General features: G+C 31.8%; 1 protein-coding gene across 9 annotated transcripts; it reads right to left on the minus strand.

Moving 5' to 3' along the window:
- Positions 1–549: 549 nt before the first annotated feature.
- Positions 550–24,530, minus strand: LOC105336828 (extended synaptotagmin-1). 9 transcript variants are annotated; one of them, XM_011441292.4, is made up of 31 exons: positions 24,099–24,530; positions 23,180–23,265; positions 20,988–21,228; positions 19,059–19,187; positions 18,677–18,783; positions 18,485–18,580; positions 18,336–18,386; positions 18,057–18,071; positions 17,457–17,584; positions 17,051–17,148; positions 16,796–16,917; positions 16,289–16,395; positions 15,942–16,025; positions 15,768–15,857; positions 13,191–13,326; positions 12,744–12,823; positions 12,431–12,445; positions 10,705–10,752; positions 9,660–9,726; positions 9,375–9,437; positions 9,115–9,254; positions 8,435–8,521; positions 7,516–7,599; positions 7,299–7,379; positions 6,714–7,027; positions 6,374–6,420; positions 4,682–4,793; positions 4,035–4,052; positions 2,667–2,763; positions 2,217–2,328; positions 550–2,065 (listed from the first exon to the last, which is right to left on the minus strand). In XM_011441292.4, the coding sequence occupies exons 1-31, from the start codon at positions 24,413–24,415 to the stop codon at positions 1,920–1,922; spliced, it is 3,318 nt and encodes a 1,105-aa protein (XP_011439594.2). In that variant the 5' UTR covers positions 24,416–24,530; the 3' UTR covers positions 550–1,919. The 9 variants fall into 9 exon arrangements, 7 of the variants coding, with proteins under 7 accessions (XP_011439594.2, XP_011439590.2, XP_011439593.2 ...); XM_011441288.4 differs by having other exon boundaries at positions 7,284–7,379; XM_011441291.4 differs by lacking the exon at positions 18,057–18,071 and having other exon boundaries at positions 7,284–7,379.
- Between the last annotated feature and the right edge of the window lie 91 nt (positions 24,531–24,621).

Below are 24,621 nucleotides of genomic sequence, written 5' to 3' on the forward strand. Positions count from 1 at the left end.
TGAATACATGTAGAATATTTCCTGCATGGTGTATGAATCTATTATCCAAGGAATGAGTTCAATAGCTAGTGTATATTTGTCAGTTATTTTTATCACCATTTTGGTCCAAAAAGCAGTCTTTGTTTATAAAACTCAGTTTTTTCTCAAGTTACATAGAAGGTATATTACATATAAAATTTTTAATTCATTTCTCTGCCTTTGGGTGCAGAAAATACAACTACCAGGAGTTTGCCCGGTTTATTTCCTGAATTGTATTGAATAATTTGAATTTTGAATAAAATAATGATGTTATTTAGGAGTGGTCGAGTTAAAATGACATTGAAGTTTCCGTGGAGAAGTTGAAAAGCATCATTTTGACATTAAGGTTTTCACCTCGATATACCTATAAAAAAATAAATTCAGAAGGCTCCTCCACTTAATTGTTAAAGTGTATTGAAAAAATATTGAAAATTCAGATTGTTTAATTCAATTCCCTCATTTAATCTTCTTGACCCTGATCTTTGTAAATGATCATAGTATTACATACATATTTCAATATAAGACAAACAATTTTCAACTGTTATGTAAAACTTTAATTCATTTAACACTCTTAGGGAAAAGTTTTAAATAAACATAATCAAAACCTGTAACATATATTCTTCGTAAATTGCATATAATTCATGTTGAAAATCTACATTTATTCATTAAGACAAACACCACCTATTTAAACATACAAACTTTAAGACTAAACATACCAAAAAGTATATTGTAGGTAACAAAAATAAGTACCTGTCAAAAACTAATTGCATGTATAGATATACATTGGTTGTCATGCTTATCATGAGGTTAAATGCATGATCTTGGTTACCATATCTTCTGATAAAAACCCAATACATGTATAACAAATGGTTAAGAAAACTATATTTATCAATATTTGTGAAATATACATTTTTATTTCAAAATAAGAAATAGAATTATCTTATAACTGTCATATCTCAAATGATGAGTGTGACCACAGAATCATGGTGAACATAAAATCCCCCCCCCCCCCCCAAAAAAGAGCATTTTCTGGTCATGCAGTTTAATGAACAGCAGATGTGCACATTGCATTTTTAACAGTATAATTGCAAAACCTGTCTCTCCAGTGGAAAAAAAATTAAGTACATGTGCAAAAATATTTGCATCAAGTAAATACATGTACATGAAAAATTCATATCAGAAAAATAGACTCTCAAATATATCACAGATAACAATGCATCAGATGAAATTATCCTATGAAAGATCTTAAGAACAAGGCTTCCGTCTTTAAGCCACATCTATATAGCTGCATTATGCAAAACTTAAAGCACTACTGACAAGTGGCAACTTGATGTCTGAGGAAGCTACCTAGTAAAGGGAGTTAACTTTTCATCCACAAGAACTATTTCTGTAACCATAGAACATTTGAAATTAAATTAGTTTTTATATATTTGTAAAGAGCACAATGATCAATACTTATTACGATATGGTAAAATGCAACAACAACAAATTGAAACAAAACTTGTTATCAAAGGTAATCCTTGTAAAACTTTAAATTATGAACACTAAATCAGACTTCATTACCATAAGATAATATGACTAAACATTATTATGCAATATATAAATCTATGAATATAAATATATAAATTTTGAAAATGCGTGCTTCCCCAATAAAAAGAAAAACCAGTGCAATGACAACATTTAAATTAAATCCTATCATTTTACATTCATTTAGAACTTTTTTGAACTAGCAACAAAGGAGGTTTAAAAGGCTGTGTTGGCCATGAACACACAAAGGAAAACAAAATTTACGAATTGCACTATGGGTAATTAGTAAAGTGCAGACATCATATGACAGTGGGTATCTATTGCAGGCACACCATAAATTTTCTACATGTACATATTCTTAATGAAATAAATTCTTATTTCCCAAAGGGGCTTGATTTCCCGATCCCCCTATGTTTCTTCTTCAGCAGTTGTGGGTTTGGTTTTCCCTGTGTCAGGAGAACTTTAATCTCGGCATTATCTGAAAGTTGCAGCCATTTCTCCACACCTCCCTCCACATAATCTACAAACATACAGAGAATCTATATTAGAATTTTATCCAAAAAAATTACACACTGTATTGTACGTTTTCCTTGCACTAGCTGCAACAGTGAACATGCATGAACATGTGTAAATTCCTAGAAAATCTGTCCTGATCAATTTTTTTGCGTCACCTGAGAATAATTCCTTTAAGCTAAACGATTTGTGGGCCAGGTGATCCTTGTTTTCACTCTTGATATCGAAGGCAATGTGTGTATTTATGCTGACTCCAGCTCCGCGATCAACCTGTAGAAATCACAGAAAACTGAAAATCATGCAGGTAATCATAGCAATATTGTAAATTACTGTATCTGACAATAGAGGTTTATATAATCACAATTAGACCTTATCAAAAGTCAGTAACTGTTTAAAGAAAACCATTATTTTATTTTTTTATACAAAGACAATATATAAATATCATCATAATAATTATTATCATTTATAGCAAGATTAACACTCAATTAAAAGAGCAAAATGTCCCTGCCTGCTGCCTCTAAGCTAGTTCTTACTCAGCACCATCTGGATAAATAACAACTGCATACAAACAAGTACAGAGAGAGAGGGAAAAAGAGAGAGAAAATTACCTCAAATGGCTGATTGAGTGCAGAGGCACTGATGGGAAACAAATAGGACTTGGCGATCACACGGCCATGGAAAAGAAATCTCAGCCTAGGTCCAGAGCTATAAGAAATGACAATAAATGGAATATAAAATGCATAATATGTATAGTATGAGTATATTTAAATACTTGTTATTACGGTACATTGATGTCACATGAAGACATTCAAGTTAGCTTGACTTTTAAGTTATCATGTCTGCATATTAAGTTTGAAGGACTTTTTAATAAGTGATGAAATTGCTCTCAATCATTATTAGTGCTGTGCTTGATTTTTCGACACATTCAAATAGTGTTAGAAATAATTGAATACTTTAAGATTTATGGTCAAACCATTAAACAGTGAAAATCTAGTATGGAATGTTATTTCAGTTTAATATGCACAACCATACAATAGAAATATTAATATCTGTGCTCTGAAATGACACAAAACTCAAAACTTGTGTTACACACTAGTGAATATAACAATTACACATGAATGGGTCTGTGAACTTGGTTGAGGATGATACACATGAACCATTAATACACAAAACAATGAAAAAAGACATGGTTATCTACAATGTTGACTGAACTAACAGAACACTTCTTAAAGGTGGTATAGGACACTTTCATAAATGTATGTACATCATATTATAAATATAGTCATATTTTCAAATTGCCAATATTAAAAAAAGTAGTCTAAGGGTAAAAAAAAAAACTTTAAAGTTCTCCATTCCTCAGCCTCAAAGTAATTTTTCATCATAAAAATGTTATCTATCCTTCAAACTTTCTGAACGAAATAAAATAAAAAGAAATTTTTTTATGGTATCAATGCATTTTACAAAGTTGTTGCAGTTTTGGTCACAATGAATATAATGGAATAAGTAACGCATACAAGTTGAGATCAAATCAGAAAAAAATTTGTACCAGTGCATCGGTGGCTCGAATCCCTTTACCTCTGGGTAGTAGCGCTAGGTCTTTACTTTTGTTCAGCAGTTTGTTGATTTGTTTAACAATTCAAGACTAATTAAATTTTTCTCTATAAAAGGCGGATTTATGGTACGAATAAAAAAATTCTCGATAAATTAATTCAGAGCTATTGACCATATTGCTGAGGATCAGAGATCGTTAAAATACACATTCAGAATTGAACTCATAACTTACATAAATATTTGATGTTTTGACTGATATAGGCTACCATTTTGAATTTGGAAAATATGTTACATGGTATATACTTTCTAAAAAGAGTAAATTACAAAATGAAGATGTCCCATTCCTCCTTAATATTGATACCAGTAACCATGCTATTCATTAGTGAGATCTACAGACAGTTACTGTCATTGAGGTTCAAAACTACCTGTGTCTTTCACTGTGGCTGTATCAAACATGAAAACAAAAAACTCGGTTCTCAATGTTATATATTATACAAAAACTGGGGAGGTAAAAGTTAAATCATGTGATGCACAATTTACCAGGTTATTTCGGGTATAAAATCAAGCAATGAAATACTGTTATATGACATGAATATTATTAATATTACATGTGTTGACATCATTATACAAGTCAATATTTAACTTTTGCAACTCTGCTTTGTTGTTACCTGGTTATTCATTTACAAGTACAAAATATAACGGTTCACCTTCAGGGCTGACCGTATAAAGGCATTTTATCCTTATTGGGTTTGTTACTAACTTTCTACAGAAAGATGTTTGGTTGTTAAAGTTTACAGAAGTTGAAACAGCAAACAATATACTATTTGCCCACTTGTGAAATATAGACAGTAAAAACATATTTTATCCCTTTACATTGCTTTAATCTAGTCTGGCCTCAATTTTATATAAAACTTTGGTATACACCTAAAAATTTTACTTCAAGTGCATTAATTATCTAATTAAATGTAAAAAAAAATTTGTACACCTTAACCCCCCCCCCCCAAAAAAAAATGAACAGTGAAATTAATTCCCCTCAATACAGAGTGTATATAGTGCAAGACTAGATGCTCACCTTTCTAGGCGGACTTTGATGTAGATGTTTCCTGAGCTCTGCTTGAGTCCGCTCACTTCCAGGATCTTACCAGAGACACTGTACAGCTTCTCATGACCCAGGATGCTCGAGCCTGTTGAACAGGACAGGTAACAAAATGTCAGATCAAGTTTAAGTACCGGTACAATCAGGAATTCATTCTCAAGAATCCTTGCCAGTTTTTCATATTTGTTTTACATTCAAGGGTTGGCTGATTCTACATGTATAGTAATCTCTAGGCTAGAATTGAAGAATGAAGGGTTCAATAATTTTGATTTTTTGCTTCTAAAATACTGAGAGACTCAACAAGCAAATAAAACTTAAGACTCAGTTGAGTAAAGTATTAAGCAAAAAGCTAAAGACAGCTAGAAACACACCAAGGCCTCAATGTGACCTGAAGAGAACATATTGTAATCACATTCAGATCACCCATAAACAAAATTTCAACCAAATATTTCCAATTCCTGAAGGACAAAAGTTTCAGTCAAAAGAATATTTATATTGTATATAATTCAATATCTACCGTAATTATTCAATTACATTGATTCATGTGTAAAATTCCTTATACAATGGTGAACAAATCAAATCACTGTTATAAACTGCAAAGTTTTATGAATGTATTAAAGTTGTACAATTGTTTAAGTTGTTTTGGTTAAAAATCTAATTTATACTTATGTATGAATACACATGTCAAATACTGTAGCTATTCATGCACTTGAAAGTTGTGAAATGATGACAGGTATTAGTTAGGGAGAGGAGTTCAAGGTTTGAAAACCAATTCCAAAAGTTTAAACTCATACAGAAGGAAACATTTCTTGCATATACCAGTATACATATTCAATGTCTATCATGCTAAAGGAGTCATAATTTTGAAATCATTGCAAATTTATACATGTCAAATTAGAAGTATTCAATCATGCCATTAATTTTATACCTTGCTTTGGGCATCAGGTTCTGTCACAGTAGTAAACATGTTAGATAATTATATATATTTAAAATAAAAAGAAAGAAACCATGGACAAAACCAAAAAAAAATATATTTACTTGTATAAAACATAATTGACTTAAATGATTTTTTGGACACAAGACATGTGCAGACAGTACATAAAGCCACCCAATGTGTATCTTACTCTTCTCATCCATTTCTGGTGAACTTTCACTTAAAACTGTTAGAATACATGTAAATTTTAGTCTTTTTTTCTCTTTTCCATTTTCACAAATGACTTCTTTTGAATAACTGTTATACATCTCTCTCTCTCTCTCTCTCTCTCTCTCTCTCTCTCTCTGATATGATATAATTCTAAATAAAGGGAAGTTTTCGGCATAAAAGAAAAAATGAATATATATGTATAACTAAAAAAATAGAGGAAAAGAAACTTGATCCTTTGACTTTCACACATTTGTTATTTTTTTTTAGTTTTATGACCTAATTACCTCAAAATAACTTGTATCATCATATAGGCCTTTTAGATTTATTAATTCAAATTCATCTTTTACTCATTAAAAATTTCACACAAAGTTAAGAAAGTTTATCATCATGTATGCACAGACATTATGTATCGCCATAGGTTTTTATCATTAAGTAACGGTATTTATCTTGGTTGTTGTACTAAAATTATGAAACATATGTAATGAAAAATAATTGTGGTTTGAAATGAAAGATTACTCGTTTACCAATTGAATCTGTGTCTCCCTGGTTAAGAGCTGATATGGAGTTGCTTCTGAAAGGAATATAAATAAAGCCATTATAAATTTCAAAATCAATCATACAAATATCTTATGGTGTATATCATTTCTTTTTAATTTTTGATTTATTGATATATGTACCATTTATAATAAACAATACAAATCAGATATACTTCAGAGAAAAATATTCTGAAATTGTGAAAACACATGAGCTTGTACATGTCATACTAGAGACAAAAATATCTGAAAAAGTTAAAACATGCATTTGTATGTGACATACTACAGACAAATACCGGTATATCTGAAATACACTGTAGTGAAAACCTACGAGTTTGTGTGTTTTAAAGTTCCAGCTGGGGGCAGGCCTGCATAGCTTTTGGTCTGTTTGTCTGGCTTTCTATTGACATTGACATCAGAGACAGACCTTCTTAACCTGACCTCAGACACCAGAGGAAGCTGGCTTATTGGAGGGGTCAAGGTCACTGGCTGAATCTTTTCTGGTATTATTTCTTTGTTGGAGGTATTGAGAGGCGTTTCCTCCTTTATGGGGGAGATCTGTCCATCCTCTGAAGATTTGGGTGAGTTTCCGTTCACACTGTCCGGAGGTAGCGGGTTGGGCTCCCGTTCACCTTCCTCAGATTCCTGTAACAATGTCTACATATTATCAACTCTTTGTTTTTTAGAAGGCAACTTCGTACATGTACAACATGACATTTAAAATCCTCAATAAAATTTTTGGTATACATCAAATATTTGATAAAAGATAGTGAAAAAAAAATACAATGTGCTTATAATGAGATTTAAGTTCTCATTTGTAAAACACTGCTAAGTGGTCGAACATATTCCTTGTATTTTTAATGGTTTTAAAGTAATTGATACACATTTCAAACATTCATACATGAACAGCATCTACCACGGGCAAAAAGACGTCGCTGTTCTTTACAGAACTCCGATGACTATTCCGTCTTATAGAGCGAGATTTCTTTCCTTGTTCCTGTTGGAGTAGAAATATTTCAAATTCAAGGAAAACATTATGCACATTATACTATGGCTAGCTATGCTGAAACATAAATACATGTACAAACTAAACTTCATTAATTTAGAAGCAGAACATGAATTGATTGCCTTACTTCAGAGCTGGTACAAGTGACGGTGCATTTGATTTGGATCTGTCCAGATTTTGCCCTCTGTAGAGGAATCCATTCTGCTGTGCCCTGATGGGAAAAAAATATAACATTTAAGAAATCAACAATGTTTCTTCATTTATCCTTACACAGAGAATTCAACATAAACATATAAGAGAAAAAGCAGTTGCATATGCATATCTGATATCTATTTATCACAAATATCATAAATGAAAGGAAATGTCCCCAGAAAGCAAGATCAAATATCCAAAGCTCACACACTGCTTGATAATGCCTAGTAATGCAATGAAATACAATGTTTACATTTTGAAAATTATATAAAAGGGGCATAACTCCAAATGAAAAAGGTGGAATTACATATTCTGTAATATCAACATCTACAAAGTATGTCCTTATTTAATACAAATTCTGTGCACTCTGTTTAGCTGTTAGGTGTTGTGTGAGGACAAACTGTTCTTCATTAAAAACAGTATATTTATCAATTTAAGCCAAACTTGTAAGTTCAAAGGGGGCATATATACTCAATTTTGATACCCTATTCAATTTTGGCCAAACTAAAAAGTTAAAAATGGGCATAACTTCAAGAATAGTTATCAAATCAGAATTTCCTTTGAATATGCACACCTGCACCTTTTTATTTTTCCTGAATACAAAACAGATTCCTGAAATTCTATTCAGTGGTTTCATGAGAGTTGTGCTGACAAATAGCAGTCAAGAATGATTGACTAACATGTCAAAAACATCCTGTAATTTTAATCCATCACAAATAATTGCTAGGGGTATAATACACACACTCATATGCATTTATAATTGCTTAACTATTATACAACATGCATGTATATACATACATTTACTAAACATGTGTCAACTTATGATATGCATAACTGGAAGTTTATTTCCCTACCTTATGAGAAATTTCTTTTAATTTATCCAGAGTTAAGATAACTTTGCCCAGGAAGTCTTTGGAAATCATGTCTTTGTCATACACAAACTGTAAATGTAAAAAGAAATGTTTGTAAAAGAAACAAATCATGTACTGTATATCCTTTTTTCTGTTTGTTACAAATGTTGCAAGGTTGGGTCTTTAAAAATGTTAAATGCATACAATATTATATACATAGTGCCTGTTTGGGAGGGTAAGAGTTGAAATTGACACCCCGAGAAAACCATTGTCAACCGTCGTAAAGAAAACTTTACTGCTTTTATATTGGAATGACGTTAATTCTATGGCGAACCGTACGCGCATAATTTACGCGCATGTAACAATTCGTTGTGTTACCCGTTGCCAAGTGTGTTGCTAAAGCTGAGGGTAATGGAACGAATAATCAACTGCGTTTTAACCAATCAGATTTCAGTATTTTTAAAACATGAAAGTATAATAACACATATTATTTCTGTATGTTGTACTTTCAGGGATGTGAAGGTGATTGCAAAAAAATTTAATTCAACATTAATTTAACTGTTTTAACCTATAGGTATTAGAAAACACAAATTTTAAATTATATACAGGTATTACTGATAATTAGTGCATAATGAGAACGATCTGGTAATGAGACTCGGAGAGAAAGTAAAAGAAAGACTCACAATTTCCATTAGATGACTGTCCTCCTGAACTAAGAAGGATGTACTTTCGTTCCACTTTGGAAACAAAGTGTTTTTCTTGACAGCAGTTTTAAAAACCTTTTTACTTCCCATCAGAACAACACAATAAGGGTCGCTCAGTCCTAAGATTGAAATAAATTTCAATGATAAGTAAGTCTACCTAGTTCTTCATAATGATGATTACTAAAAAAATTTAAATTAAAATAACAAACCAAACTGAATCATAACATTTGTATCCATACCGTTGCGATCTGCAGACATCAGGTCTTTTGCTTGTAGAATGGTCAGGTCCACTAATGTCTTATCTGAAAATTCATTTTGACTTCAAATCTAACAGTTATAAAAAAAAATGTACCTTAAATGCATTATTTCAAAATTAAAGAAACAATCTTACTATGAAAATACATGTGTTACATGTATCTTAATACAATGTATTGATTAGAATGATTTCATATATTTAAAACATAGACACATAATGTTATACTTCTATGTCCAAACAGTGGTCATCCATAAGGTTAAGTTTTTACCTTCAATAATTCCGCCATTCACAGATGCTGAATTCAAGGCGGAGTCACCGCGGGAACCACTACCACTCTGCAAGTAGAACCACATGTAATCTGAGAGCAGAGCCTTTGGTTAGGTGAAACATAGATGATAAAAATAGTCGCCATCATTTTTAACATGATTGATAAACTACTTTTAAAAATGTTAATCTTTTCTTTTATATAAACCAGTATGAATAGTAAACTCTTTTTTAGAAGCTTCTAAACAAAGACTGGATCATCATAATGCATGTTCTTTATCTATTTTAAATGGTGAAAGATTTTATTTCCATTTCATTACAATAATTAAACTGATAAAACAAAAGTTTTCCTAAATACCTGTGTATGAATGACAATATTACAGTAATTTTATGAAAACACAGTTCTATACCAAATGATCAGCAACTGGCTAAAATGCATGCAGCCTGAATATTCTGATTAATGTTCAAGCATTTTATAAGAAAGTGTATGTTTTACAGAAACACATCATAGAGACATAGAAATGAAGCTTAATAATGTTTATCCAATCATATTTCAAGCAATCTGTTTAGTGTTAGCACTGCATTATTTTGTAAAACTGCAGGCTTTATAGTTTACAAGAATAAAGGTTCTTAAATTTCCCTTTCCACAAAAAGTAAATTGCCAAGGGCAGTAAAAAATCTGGTATGAAAATCTCCATTTCATTTTATTCTGATTCTGTCTCATTAAATAATCTTTATTTATATTTAGTAATCACTACCAGTACTGTAAAATATTTACTTTATTATATGATAAAAGTGTAAAACACTATACAATTGCCTTTGTTTATCATGCACTATTTTCTTTTTTTTAACTCTAAGTACTAGTTAATAGCAAATGAATTTTTAATCCTGAAACAAATTAAAAAGCAAGAAATGGCACTTCTTTAACTGTACCCAGATGTAAGTTTCTGCAGAAAAAAATCATCCAGAATGTCTATTCTATAGATTCAATAGAACAAACACAAAGCTGAAAGAGATGATGATCAGTGCGAGTTTGAGTGAGTTTTTACCTGCTCGAGATCACTAGTGAGTTCACTCACAGAGAGGCGAGTTGGTGACTGAAATGTTAAAATGAGGTCAAACGATGGTTAACAAAGGTCATGAAAAGAAGAAAGAGTTTAAACCACAACACAATTTTAATGAAATTTTTAAAAATGATAATTTATGGTTATGATAAAAAACTTGATGAAACAAAAATGTAAATGCAACATTTAAAATGACATTTCTTTTTCAAGTAGTGATTAATAATAGGTATACAGCAAAGCTTCAGTAATACAGTTAGCATTTATCCAGATGCTTCATGTTTCAAACAATTTCTACCGAGAACTGAATTTTAAATTACTCTTACATATTCATATGCCTCAATAATGAGGCATTTTGGTTGAGAATGACAGTGTCTGTATTACTGTGGCTCTACTGTGGTTGAGAATGACAGTGTCTGTATTACTGTGGTTCTACTGTGGTTGAGAATGACAGTGTCTGTATTACTGTGGCTCTACTGTGGTTGAGAATGACAGTGTCTGTATTACTGTGGCTCTACTGTGGTTGAGAATGACAGTGTCTGTATTACTGTGGCTCTACTGTGGTTGAGAATGACAGTGTCTGTATTACTGTGGCTCTACTGTGGTTGAGAATGACAGTGTCTGTATTACTGTGGCTCTACTGTGGTTGAGAATGACAGTGTCTGTATTACAGTGTCTGTATTACAGTGTCTGTATTACTGTGGCTCTACTGTACTGTATTTCTGATCTTCATGAAAAAATTTAATGAAATCAAACGAAAATTCAATATTGTCATCAATTAATGTTGATAATTAAGGGTTGATTGCACAATAAGGTAATGTAATAAGTTAGATACAGAAATGCCCACAACCAGGTACAAACATCAAAGAAACAACAGCTAGGTAAGTTTTCAATCGTGGTTTTCAAATTGTTATCAACACCTTATTTGACAACATATTGTAATTTTAGTACTAAGCTTTAATTCACATTAATATACAAAACTTTGCAAAACTGTTTACATCAGTACAAGTGTTATAAATAACTTGCCACATCTTGTACTACCACGTTTTGTTACACAATTTTTAAACTTTAAAATGATCTGACTTCAGAAGAATTACCACTGATAATTAAATGATACAATGGTATTCCAGACTATTCTTTGATAAACTGATATAAGGAAAATGACAACAAATATGACATTGCAAAGAAAAACAACGAACAACTTCACCCTTCAAAGACATCATGACATTTCTTTTAGTTTTATACTGCGTGCTATCAATAAACGTTACATTCTGACCATGCTGTCGATATTGCTTTTACCTCTTTTAGTATGATCCCACACAGAAGAAAGAAAGAGAGAGGCTTGAGAGAATAAGCATGATACATATGTGTATGAGGATGCATGATGACACACTCTTATATGCGCAGAGTTGAATATTCAACTGATATTGTAAAAGATATGAATATTCAACCAAAATGCACAGTCCTTCATTTTAAACTGATAAATAAAGATTGAATATTTCAATAACGCATACATATTTTGATATTTATATTGTTTAAATGTATACTGTACATGCAGTCATAAATATCAAACTTATGTGTTCAGATCTGAATATTCAATTTTATTTTCTGGAATAATATATTGACACGTGTTATTGACATTCATTAATATGTTATATGTTTAATATGTTCTTCTACAAAGCTACATGGTTAGGGTTAATCTTGAAATGATTACCTTTGGAGGATTCATCTAATAATTCATTCAAATGTCATCTCAAATTACAAATGGAAAAGATTCACAGACTTTGGCAAAAAACTACTTGTATCAAAAAGAATAATTAAGTCTTGGTAATTTTTACAATTCTGACATCATCTGATTTACATGTAAATCATACCAATAAAGCCATAAAACATGAAATGTGATTTTTTTTTTTCAATCAAGAGAAGAAAAAATGAGTTACGAACTAAATCAGAACAATGTTATATCAAACATGGAGAGGTAAAATTGAAACTGGATTTATGAAACAAAATTTAAAATATTTCTTTACCTTTGTTGAGGGTGATACAAGATCTTCTTGGTACAGATACTCTGATGGTCCACCCCCAATACTAGCAATGCGCAACTTCTCTGTAAAAAACAAAGGAAAGAGATATCATTCCAATATTGTTTTTTTAATTCATTTGTGATAGGAAATAAATGCATAGGGTCTTTTCCTTATTATACAATTTGTATTACTATTATAGTTGGGACACATTATTTTTTATTTTCAAAAATGATCAATTTTTTTAAAGGAAAATTCTTTGTTCTACATGTATTTGTTAGGTAGAGCTAAAACTTATTTTGTCATGATGTGAAAAGCTTTGAGAAATTGCATATATTCTGAAGACATTATATACCGTTTATCAATAGTTTTAAAATGAAACAAACGAATATCTCATTGAACAAAAAGTTGTTATGATGAAATTAATGTTATTGCATGTTGTCCCTAGCTGACCTGACTTTCGGACAGATGACACGGGTCTAAATGTGACAGACACAGTCAGGTAGCCGTAGTCTGCACTCTGAACGAAGCCCTTGGAGGCATCATGGTGACCAAGCAACAAGTTCTCCTTAATCATCAGATGCTGGTCCTGTAATGGCAAACAAAGCATGGACAGTAGAAAACACTTCATTATATAAAGGTATGAAAAGCTTTCCAAAAACACAGGTTCATGTATAAGGGTAATTATCATTTATGCCTTTACATGAACATATTACTGGCACTGTACCAGTTATCGGCTAAAATTTAACGATTTCTTTTCGTATTTCCTGATTTCTTGATATTTTTTGATAACACTTGACATACTTTAAATGGTGAACTCCTTATTTATCCATCTTTTAGATAATATCATTTTTTAGAACCCAAAAACATATTGTTTTGTGATTTTTAGCACGCCCCGAATTTGCCGAGTTTTCACGATTTAGTGTACATGTACTAGTTATCGGCTTCGTGATAATAACATAGTAAAATTCCTGTGTATGTTGATTTTATACATTGCAAAAGGTAATTTGAATTATGCCCCTTGTGGGGTCAGACTAAAGGTCGTAGGGGTTATGATACATAAACATACCTCTTAAAATTATTCGTTTGTTATCATACGGTAATACAAAAATTCGTAAACTATTCAATACATATTTGTGCAATCAGGCGTTCAACAGCGCTATGAATCTCTCGGAATTTAGTGAACTCCCTTTGTTTATGCATATTATTTGTATTGATATAATATGTCAAATCAAAGACGGGATATAATAACGTATCACAAAGAGGTAATATTCTATTTTTAACTTATTACGTCACATCCCCCACTGCTGAAAGTGCAAAGATGTAAATCAGCGGTAAACAATATAGCATTGAATGATTCATTTTTGACGTCGTCGTGTCAATAACTGCCGTCAGGTGAGCAGACAAATTGAATAACGCGCGTTAGCGCGTTATGATAATTTGTCTGCTCACCTGACGGCAGTTATTGACACGACGACGTCAAAAATGAATCATTTAAGGAAGGAGTCTTTTATGGTTTTCGACTTGTCAAACGTAAAATTGATTAATTGTTCATGAAATCAAGATGAAAGGAAATTATAATAGAATATTTTTCTTTCTTTTTTATTGTCGTACAACTTGGCATAGAAAAAGTAATCAAAGTTTAGAATCTAACAAGGACTATATTTTTGGCGTAATATTGGCGTAGGAAAATATCACATATTGCGCAATTCAGAATTGCTGCAGATTAATGAGTCTGGTTTAGCATTTTAAAAACAATAACATTAATGTTGGATTTTTTCACTAATGTAAACTAATGATATGATACTTGGGTTTCAGATTATGTGTTTAAAATATGATTTGCCTATCAAACTACATTTTTGTAGGCTTTTTAAAGTGCCCTTCTATACACTGATTTTTGTGAAAAAATCACTAAAATCAGTTTTTCTCTCTTATTAAATGGTCAATATATTAGCTTTTCTGTCAATTTATATCTTTTTATAAAGTCTTTATTATACATAAAAATCATAAATATTTTATTATTGGAAGCATGAAAAAATAATAAAAATTCCCTCAAAATTTAAGAAAATTAGAGGAAATGCGGGCTAAGCAATATCAGTTTTAGTATAAATAGTTATTCCAATTTAGTAGTATCAGCTGATAGACATTCTAATGTTCTATCACTTCATTGAAGAATAGAATCTTCATATCTTAAATAAATGACTACAGAACTACAAAGAGCTACACTTGTTTTTATCATCCTTTACGTTGAGGAAAAAGGTAGTGACCTTGACCTGCTCTTATGCGAAAACAAAAAGGTCAAATTTGATAAAACTGATAGAATCATTTTGTAATATGATCCGTTTGACTCTGTCAAAATTTTATGAATTTCTTATTATAAGAAGTATGTTTGATAACGAGAAGACTCCTTCCTTAATGCTTATATTTACATTCCCTTACTGAAGAAATCAATTGTTTACTTAAATAAATCGATATAAAGTGCAGATCACGGAAGGAGTGAATAAGTAACAGCAGGCACAGCTGTTTTGTAAAACCGGTTTAAACTGGTTTTCACATAGACTGTTGAAATGAGATCGACGAGCATGAAAATATAATCCATGATAAATAACTCTTGAAATGGTGCTTTAAACAATAAAGTCAACTTTTTTGTTGAATAATTATAAAACATGCTGTTTTTACAACATTCATGAAATACATTTTTTAACAAATAACATAGAAATCACTGTATGAGAACTACTTATGTAAATTACTCGTAAATTCATACGCAGTGAATAGGTGTTGCATTTAGAGGCATTTAAACGTCACGGAATTTAATGGAAAAACACAGTAGAATGTAAATATTGATCTTTTAAGCTCATGTTTAAAACATATTCAAGAATGTTTTCAAGCAAACTTACTTTTCTTTATTTGAAACAGACGACTAAATTAAAAAATCTCAGATAGTCGCGTGCTATAAACCCGAACTCTCAATTTAGCCGATAACTGGTCTTAGCCGATAACTGGTACATTACCAGTATGTAAATTTCTTACCTCTTTGAAACAAAAATGAGCTGCTCCCAGAAAGTCATCATCAATGACATTGGACCCATCCCAGTCATACACATAGAAGGATAATGGCGACTGAAATTCAATTAAGTCATTAGTCATAGACATGCATTCTTTTCAAAAGCTACTTTGTGTATGATACAGATTAACTTTGTTTACCTTGGTATAATCTTGTACAAAGAATTCAACAGAGGACTCCCATACTGGATTCAAAGTTTTCATAATGTAGGGTGTTGTCAAAACCTGTAAAAGATTATTTTTTAATAAATACTTTGATTACAAATGTATTTATTAAAGCATAAATATAATGTCTCATGTATGTGCATCAACCACAAGCCACCAAAAAAAACTTAGAGCAAATTGATCCATAAGAAATCTCTCTGACACTAACCGGTATAATAAACTTTAAACTTCAATATAAAAGTGGTGTTAAACCAAATTTCGCAGCCACTAAAAAGTTTCATTGATGTTGGATTGTATTGATGAAAAAAGGAAATAACCCCTACCCTTCTTCTGTCTGAGAAGACCACACAATAGGGATCAGAGAGGCCTCCATAGTCAGAGGCAATCACTTTAGTAGCACTATGTACACACACATAGATCACACCAGCCACTGCAAATACACACATCAATGTATTAATTCTCTTACAACATAATCATATCCACATCCAAAACATAAAATCAAACATTTTCTTTCCTGAACACTGCATACTACAGGGGTGTATTTTTTGGGTCGATTGGAAAACTGCAAAAGTAATCCTAAATTGCTCACTTGCAGTACGGAGATCTCCGGTAGATCTAGATCTCCGGTAGATCTCCATTGTCTACTTCCCAAATAGCAGGTAGACACTGGAGATATCCTGGACAAGTTCTAGTAAACGAATACACCCCTTGTTAAAAGTACAGATTTAAACAAAATTATTAATTAACCCATCCACCGTAAATAAATTCTCCAACTCCAGAACAAGAACTGTGCCCTCCCTCCCCACACCCCCCTCTCATTAGGACAATACCTTCTGGGTTGTCCACGGCCTCTGTATCTGCCCCTGGGTCCAGACAGACAGGGGGTAACTTAGTGTACCTCATCTTGACCTCTATCTGACTCCCATCCTTATTCTCTAAGGTCGTGGTGGCTCTGTGTGAAATTAAACAGATCAAAATGAAACATACTGGGGAAATACAAAAGAGAACAAGAATTATGAAAGCGCATGTTTTGCACTGCTCTTACTGATAGACACATGTATAAAATATCTGTACACATAACTTACACTGGTTTGACTTCAAGAGGGAAAGAGGACAGTTCAAGGTTATGTTGGTCCTGAGTGACATTGGAGAGCAGGCGTCTGCACTTATGTTTGATCACTAACTACAAGTCAAAGAAGTAATTTTTGTTGCAAAATTTTACTTTAAGATAATAACACTGAAACTGAATATGCACAAGCAAATATTTTACACCTGTAAACAGGTATGTATTTATGGTTACTAAGTTTTTCCAATTTTGGACACAAAATAGAGTTATTGATAAAATATACCTCTATACCAGGTAGTTTTAATAATCCTGTAAGACTGCATCAAATAATATTTATTATTTCAAATGTATCATTGTAGTAGCTAGAAGCAAACAACTTTAAGCTTTGTGTTCACAGCTCTCTACATTATAATCAGGTTTCTTACTTTGTCCTTGGTGATGTTGTAGACAAAGAAAGAGCTGGTGTCGGCCCAGTCCTCTGTACACAGATGATCAGGGGTCTGTCTCTTCCTGTCCCCGACCCGCAGCATGGTGTACAGCACGGCACTCTTATCTACAGGCAAAAAAGTTAAGAATGCTATGAATACTGCATACTTACAGCACTGAGGTCAGAAAAGCCAATTATTTAAAAGTGAAAGTTTTCAAAATTTACTGCAAAGACATTCATGACAAGTAAAACAAAATTTTATTTTCTATACAACTATTGTTTTACTAGCATAATCTATGTTGAAAAAAAGAAACAAAACTATATGGGGTAAATTTTATAGATTAAAAATGTTTGAAGTTCTTATCGATAACATTTATTCACTTCATTGATAAACGAAAACTCTGGAAACAAAATTTATTGTGTACAATATAGAAATTTCATGTATACTGGGGTACATTGATAAAGGAACTCTGTGGAAGATTTTTGTGATTACATAAAATGAAAAGCAGCACTTGATAGTGTGTGTAAATTACTATGAAGCCACACAGTCAAACATTTCTGTTCAACTTCTAGCAGTATACTATGCTTCACTACTTACCAAGGATTTTGTCTCCTGTTCATAATACACATATATTACAGATACAGTCTTTGTGGGAAACCCATGACTAGTCTTACTTACTGACCATGGGCCAACTCATGAACATTTTCTCCTGTGGTCAGTCAGAGGATGCAAGACTGGCCATGATTAGATACAGTGAAAATCTATCTTTACAGTAGCCATGGTAGGTATTGGCATATTTTTTTTTATCATTTACATGCTTATTTTTTTTTTTAAATAATACACAAAGGAAACTGAGAATGCAGTATATCAACCTACCTTCACTTTGGAAAGCCTTGCCTTTTATAGTAATGGTCAAAACCCCTTGTGCTGAAAATAATTAGACATGCTTTTTATGTACTAACTGAAAATATGGAGATATCTGTTGCAAAAAAAAAGATACAGTAATATCATATAAATGCTCTCACCAAGCTTATTTTGTTTGGACTTTGATGCTACCCTCTGTTTCAAAGGTCCAGCATATCTTACAATTGGAATATCAATTTTTCCTGGGTCCACCAATGCTACAAAGTAAGATTTTAAAAGATAAATAAAAAGTATATTTGACAGATGTTCCCGTATATCAAAGACTTTCCTTGAATTTACACCCAGATACAAACCTTTAGTGATGCCATCATCAATGTTTGCTTGAATCCATGATTTTAGTAATGGAACCTCCATAATTTGTAATGATTTCAAAACTTTGACATTAAACCAAACATCTGGCCTACAAAAAGATCAACATATATATGTACTCTTGTAAGGTTGTACAATAAAAAGGAATTGAAATGGTACACCTTTTCACTGACAAGTTGAACAATAAATACTCTGCTTTCACAATATCTGCACTAGTATTGAATTGAAATTCATTTTTTTTTTCTTCAAAACAAACCAGTAATTGAAATTCAAGTTGTATTAATCAAAGACAAAAATGTTAAATCATTGAAATATAATTCAATGCAAAATAATTCAACGACAACTACAAAATTCAAAGGGACCTACTTTTCTGTGAATGAGACCGTGACTTTGGACACATGAGGGAATGGGACATCCATGGACATGTGACAAATCAGCTGCAGATTCCCGGTGACGGACAAGCCTTCCACGGCAATGTCAAAATTCAGCCCAGCCCTACACAAGTACACAAGGTACCATTAACAATACTTACTAAGATCAAAGCATAATATGCTGCCTGCGTTTTTTTGTACTGAAATATGTCTAAACATATATGGTATGGCTCAATTCAATTTTTAACTAACAGCATTGATGGCACAAAAAAATTTACTGTCAGTAACAATAGAAAAATTCAAAAGAGCACTTAGAGACTGTCTATTCAAATACTATATTAAAGAATGGAATTCTAAATTCACTGTACACACTGACAAAAAAATAAGTTGCTACAGCACTTTTAAGCAAAATTTTGGCCAAGAGAACTACCTAAGACTACTTAAAAATTTTGAGCAGAGGAGAAGTTTAACTCTTTTTCGCATTTCCGCTCATAGACTAAAATTGAAAGAGGACGATATCAAGGCATTCCTCGACAAAAAAGATACTGTAATAGATTTAATGTCAAATCAGTGGATGATGAAAAACATTTTTTATTCTCATGTGATCATAATAAGGCATTAAGAGATACATTGTACAATTTAGCTAATGACTCTTGTAAAAATTTTCAATACATGGACAATGACCAAAAATTATACTGGCTTATGACAAATGAAGATTTACAAGTATTTATACAACTCAGTGAAATGATTCTAAAAGGTGGAATATAATGGTTATAGTTATAAATACATATAAAATATGCAATGTATTTACTTTGGGGGGGGGGGGGGGGTTGTTATGTATAAGAATACTGGCTTGAACACTTTGAGTACAAGTAGACCAGTCTAATCGACTGTGCAGGCACAGTCCCTTGGTACTCTCTGTTTTCAGGCCACTTTGTTTCTGTATAGCTGTTGTGTTCACGCATTATTTCACACTGTTTAATGCGTAAATCCCATACAAATATTTCATTGTATTAATGAATCATATTGCATATTGTTGCCTGTAATATGAACCTGGACAATCTGGGCTATTATTTCATTCATTATATGTTATAATCATGATATTATTTTTTTTAATGTATATGCCCCCAGAGGACCCTTGATTGGTGAATAAGAAAAGATATCTATATGTATTTTGCAAAAACAATTTGTGTCAGAATGGAAAGGACTGTGAATTTTAGGACTGTGTTACTTAATAGCAATCATAATGGAATGTAAATCAGATAAAACAGGTGTCTGCTTAGCCAAATTTAACTGTATAGGCTATGACTATAAATGCTGGATCAGCAGAATTTGATAATATTTTTTAACACCAAATACATTTTTTTAAAAATACAAATCCAAAGTATGTCAGAATTTTCCAACATGTATAATGAAAAACAAAAGGAATTGTATGACTTCAACAAACTACCAATTTCTGCTATTCTCTGGCAGACTATACCTTTAGTTAGCCAAATGGCAATAATTAATCTAACCGTTTTTAAATACATCTGTTGTGAGAAGTAAGTTTTAATTCCCAAGAAAAAAAAATAATCTGCTGCATTTGTAACTAACATTAAGTTTTTATTTATATGATTTTCATTAAAATAAGATTAAACATTCAAAAGGCATATTGTGTTCCATTTAATGAAAAGTACGGTAAATGATCAAAAGGCAGTACCGATGTATTCTCATTGAATTTTTCATTTTTTTAATTTTTGCCTGCCATAGTGTTTGCTTTCAATGACTATTAATTTTACACTGTCTTGTATTGACCTGTATTATCAATAAATTCTATTGCTATCAAATTTTTGAATGACCTTATCAATATTGTATTTCAACCTTGCAGTACTTATGCACATTCATCACAATATACAATTCCTTTTTAGAGCCCATTCACAATTACCTTCCACTGCCAACTTTGGCCAGAAAGACCATGAGGAAATCCTCCAAGTTAGACTGCATATCCAGCTCCAGAACCACCTGATAGGAGGACATGTTCTCCAGCCCCTGGGGTGGGCTCCAGATGGAGCTCCAGGCAATGGGGCGTCGACCAAAGGGAGGGCCATCTGTCAACTCAAAGGCCTTGATGTGCTGGATGGTGGGAGTGGTCTCTCCAAAAGTGAAAGTAGACAGCTGCAACTGGGCTAAATTTTCAAAAAGCGCAGAATTAAATGTTAGCTTTGAATAATTATATTTACTGGTATTTACTGAAAAAATAAATGCAAGAAAATATATGACATATAACATGATATGACTCTGCAAATACAGCTGCTAAACAAAATTTCATAAAAAGCTATTAAAGATTCTCTGCATCCACAATTTGAGTACCAGTAAATTGCATGAATCATCCATTACCAGCATATTCATAAATGACACCAAATGTATGTTTATATACACAATTTGAGTGCCGGTAATTCAATTCAATTCTTAAACATCCCGTCACTCTTCTAGTCTAAGACTTGCTCAAATCTCTATGCTGTACATTTTCTAATGTTTTTATATTTCTTGCAATTTTGACTGTGTTTCAGAAATTTTAATTTCTGCTCCCTACCATTATACCATACTTAAATGTTATAAATAATAAATAATTCTTTAAGTAAGGCCTGTTCATATTGGTACACCCTGATTTTTACTTACAGATGCTAAATACCAAAAATATATATGAGTCAAATGCTTTATATTCATCTTTATCTCTATCTTCCAAATTTGTTGAGATCAAGTTCATTTTGGATGTATACAATTTAGACATTTTTAGCAACGTACATTATTTAGAGCCAAGATTCCACCCCAGATTAACTTATAATAAATTAAGATTAGAAATGAATATACACTGCTATGAATATCAAATACATAAAAAACTTAGTTTTCAACTTTTCTCTTTTTGGTTTGTTTATAATCTCTCTCTCCTCTCTCTCTCTCTCTCTCTCTCACATCCCAAAATTATTGTTCATTCTTACAACAATAATTCTTTTCTATTGTTCAGCAATGATTAAGAGGTTTCTGTTTACCAATAGTTTGCTTATATTTAGCTACCAATAAAGATAGATACATGTATAAAGACGAACTATGACAATTATTCATAAGTCAATTTATTACATTATTTTGACAATTGTATCCCTAGTTTATTACTTTTTATCACTTTGGCTAAAATGCGTAAATACTCAAATCCATCTGTCAAGGCTAATAAATCAGGCCAATATCTTCTCCTTACTAGGCTCTGTGGCATTATCTTATCTGCGTTTTAACCTCATTTAAAGAGAGACCAAACATTTTTTCAACTTCTCTGTGGTTTATACCATTGAAAACACTTTCCTATGAAGCTGTTTATTGATGCAGAAAATCAGATTTTAAAGTGGTCTGCAAACAGGATTTTTTTACTACTCTTGTCAAAAAGAAAAAAATAAGTCAACAAAGTTTGCAATCCATTTCATACAGAGAATATCAAGCTTGACATGATTCACAAGTAGTCATATGATACCAGGTCGGCAGCCATTCCTCTCATATCAAATAAATCCCCAGCACCCTATTCAGGCTCCAACACTGTGACTGATATGCATGTTTTAATTTATTGATATTTCACGTTTTGCCTCCAGGCATTAATCAATATATTGGTCTAAATTTGATAAATATTTCACATTCAGAATACTTGACACACCGTTGGCTGTGCTCTCTTTTTGAAACCTTCATCACCTGACTAAGTAAATAGAATTAATCTACCTGGTTTTACCTGGACTTCAATATTATAATGGCTGTGTATTGATATTAAAATTTTGTTGAGAGCTAGCCTGCATGGCTCTGGCTGGGTGATTACTCCTGTTTCAGGTGAGTGATCAATGAAATGAAAGAAGAGACTCGGTATGACCTTAGTGCAGTGAACAATATGCTGCAGGGAAATGCATACAAATTAATGCATTAGAAATTTAGATTTTATCATACAGATGAAATTCACTCATTCTACATGCATACATGTAATAAAATGCATGAGGAATTCACATTCTAGTGAACAATGCAATTAAGTTTACTTATCTGAAACCACCTTTATTAGATTATATCAAAGATTTGAGGAACAAAAAGAATGGCCAAGTCATTGCTTACAAATAAATCCTGGTTTGACAGAAACCAAACGTTCATCAATGTGCTTCTTCACAATATCTTGGATACTATTGGATGCAAACACCCACCTGCAAAAGAAAATTTATTGAACTTAGTTTTGGTTGAACTTTCCATACTTTCTTGCAATATGATCTGTAGAGTTATTAAAGATTTGTTGTCATAGTTGATTGTTTAAATTTTTTATTAAGGATGAAGTCGCCTATGATTATGTTTCTTTGTTAATACAGGGAGTAAGGGGGAATTATTGTAACCTTTAGTTCAAATTGCCCTTTCTTATTTAATATTTAATATTGATAAATACATCAATAATCTCAACACTTACTAAAACACTTACAAGAAACATTATTTTTGCATTTCATTTTTCTTTTATTATGGAATGCATGAAACAAAAAAATACTTTACAGAAGAAAATGAATCTGTTTAATTATGCAAGATGAGTACCTTCCTAAATATTTTAATGGTTTATGCTCAAAAGCCAGTCTAATCTATCATTTGGGTTTTTTACGTCTTTGTATTATGATTGCTTGGAAATAAAAAACTCAAGTGTCTTTTGAAAAGAAAAACCACTTGATTTCGGAAGAATTGAATAGCAAAGTTGACTTGAGTTTTTTTTACACCCATCAAATAGCTTGTGTTGCAGATTCTTTTTTAAAAAATTCTGATTCCTGTCAAAACCATGATCATCAAATATTTCTCTCCATTCCAATAGTTACACGTATCTCATAATTCCTCAATATCAATAAAAGCTGCTAAAAATTACAAAGACAAATAAATCTGTCATTCTCCCATGTCTCTTAATTAATTTTCTGTAAAAAATTCTCTTGGCAGAGAAAATAATCATGTATGAAATTACAGCATATTAAGAAAGCTAGTACATGTTTTTTAAGATACCAAAACTTACCATCTATTCAAAATGAAATTTAACCATTCACTTGATTCATTCTGTCGCAGTGCTCGTTTCCTATGGATAAGACATTCGACTGCAAAAATTTTATTTCTCAGTATTTGTCTTAACTTTGTCCTCCATATAACAAAGATAATCCCAGAGAGAAGAAATGTCCAATAAAATGCCATTTGAAAAGTTCCCAAAACCCATGCTGTTGAAATTGCTAACACCACCAGGAAATATATCCCTAATAACTGAGAAATTGTATTTGCATAGCCACTTTTCTCAGCTTCTTTAAAAAAATCTTTTTGGATCTGTGGCGTTGTTGCCATTTTTACAAAGCACACGACAGTATATCACTCAGTAACCGTATAATCGTCTCATTGTCTGCAGGTCAACTGTTACTGTGATCTGTTGTTGGTTGCGAAATTGAAAGTAAGTAGTAAAGCGTTCTTTAATTTATTCGGAAGAATCAATTTCAAATAAAATTTAATCAATGAATATGTATTTTGCCAATTCAAATATTTTTTTATATAAA

Source organism: Magallana gigas, chromosome 6, assembly GCF_963853765.1.
Source record: "Magallana gigas chromosome 6, xbMagGiga1.1, whole genome shotgun sequence".
Classification (NCBI taxonomy): domain Eukaryota; kingdom Metazoa; phylum Mollusca; class Bivalvia; order Ostreida; family Ostreidae; genus Magallana; species Magallana gigas.

Bases quoted from the DNA above. Each gene is read 5' to 3' on its own strand.
- LOC105336828 (XM_011441288.4), bottom strand. From the start codon at position 24,415: ATGGCAACAACGCCACAGATCCAAAAAGATTTTTTTAAAGAAGCTGAG. The intron at 18,581-18,676 runs GTTTGTATCTGG...CTTACTTTGTAG, and splicing joins TGATGATGGCATCACTAAAG to CATTGGTGGACCCAGGAAAA. The intron at 12,824-13,190 runs GTCAGCTAGGGA...TGTTTTTTACAG, and splicing joins GTCATCTGTCCGAAAGTCAG to AGAAGTTGCGCATTGCTAGT.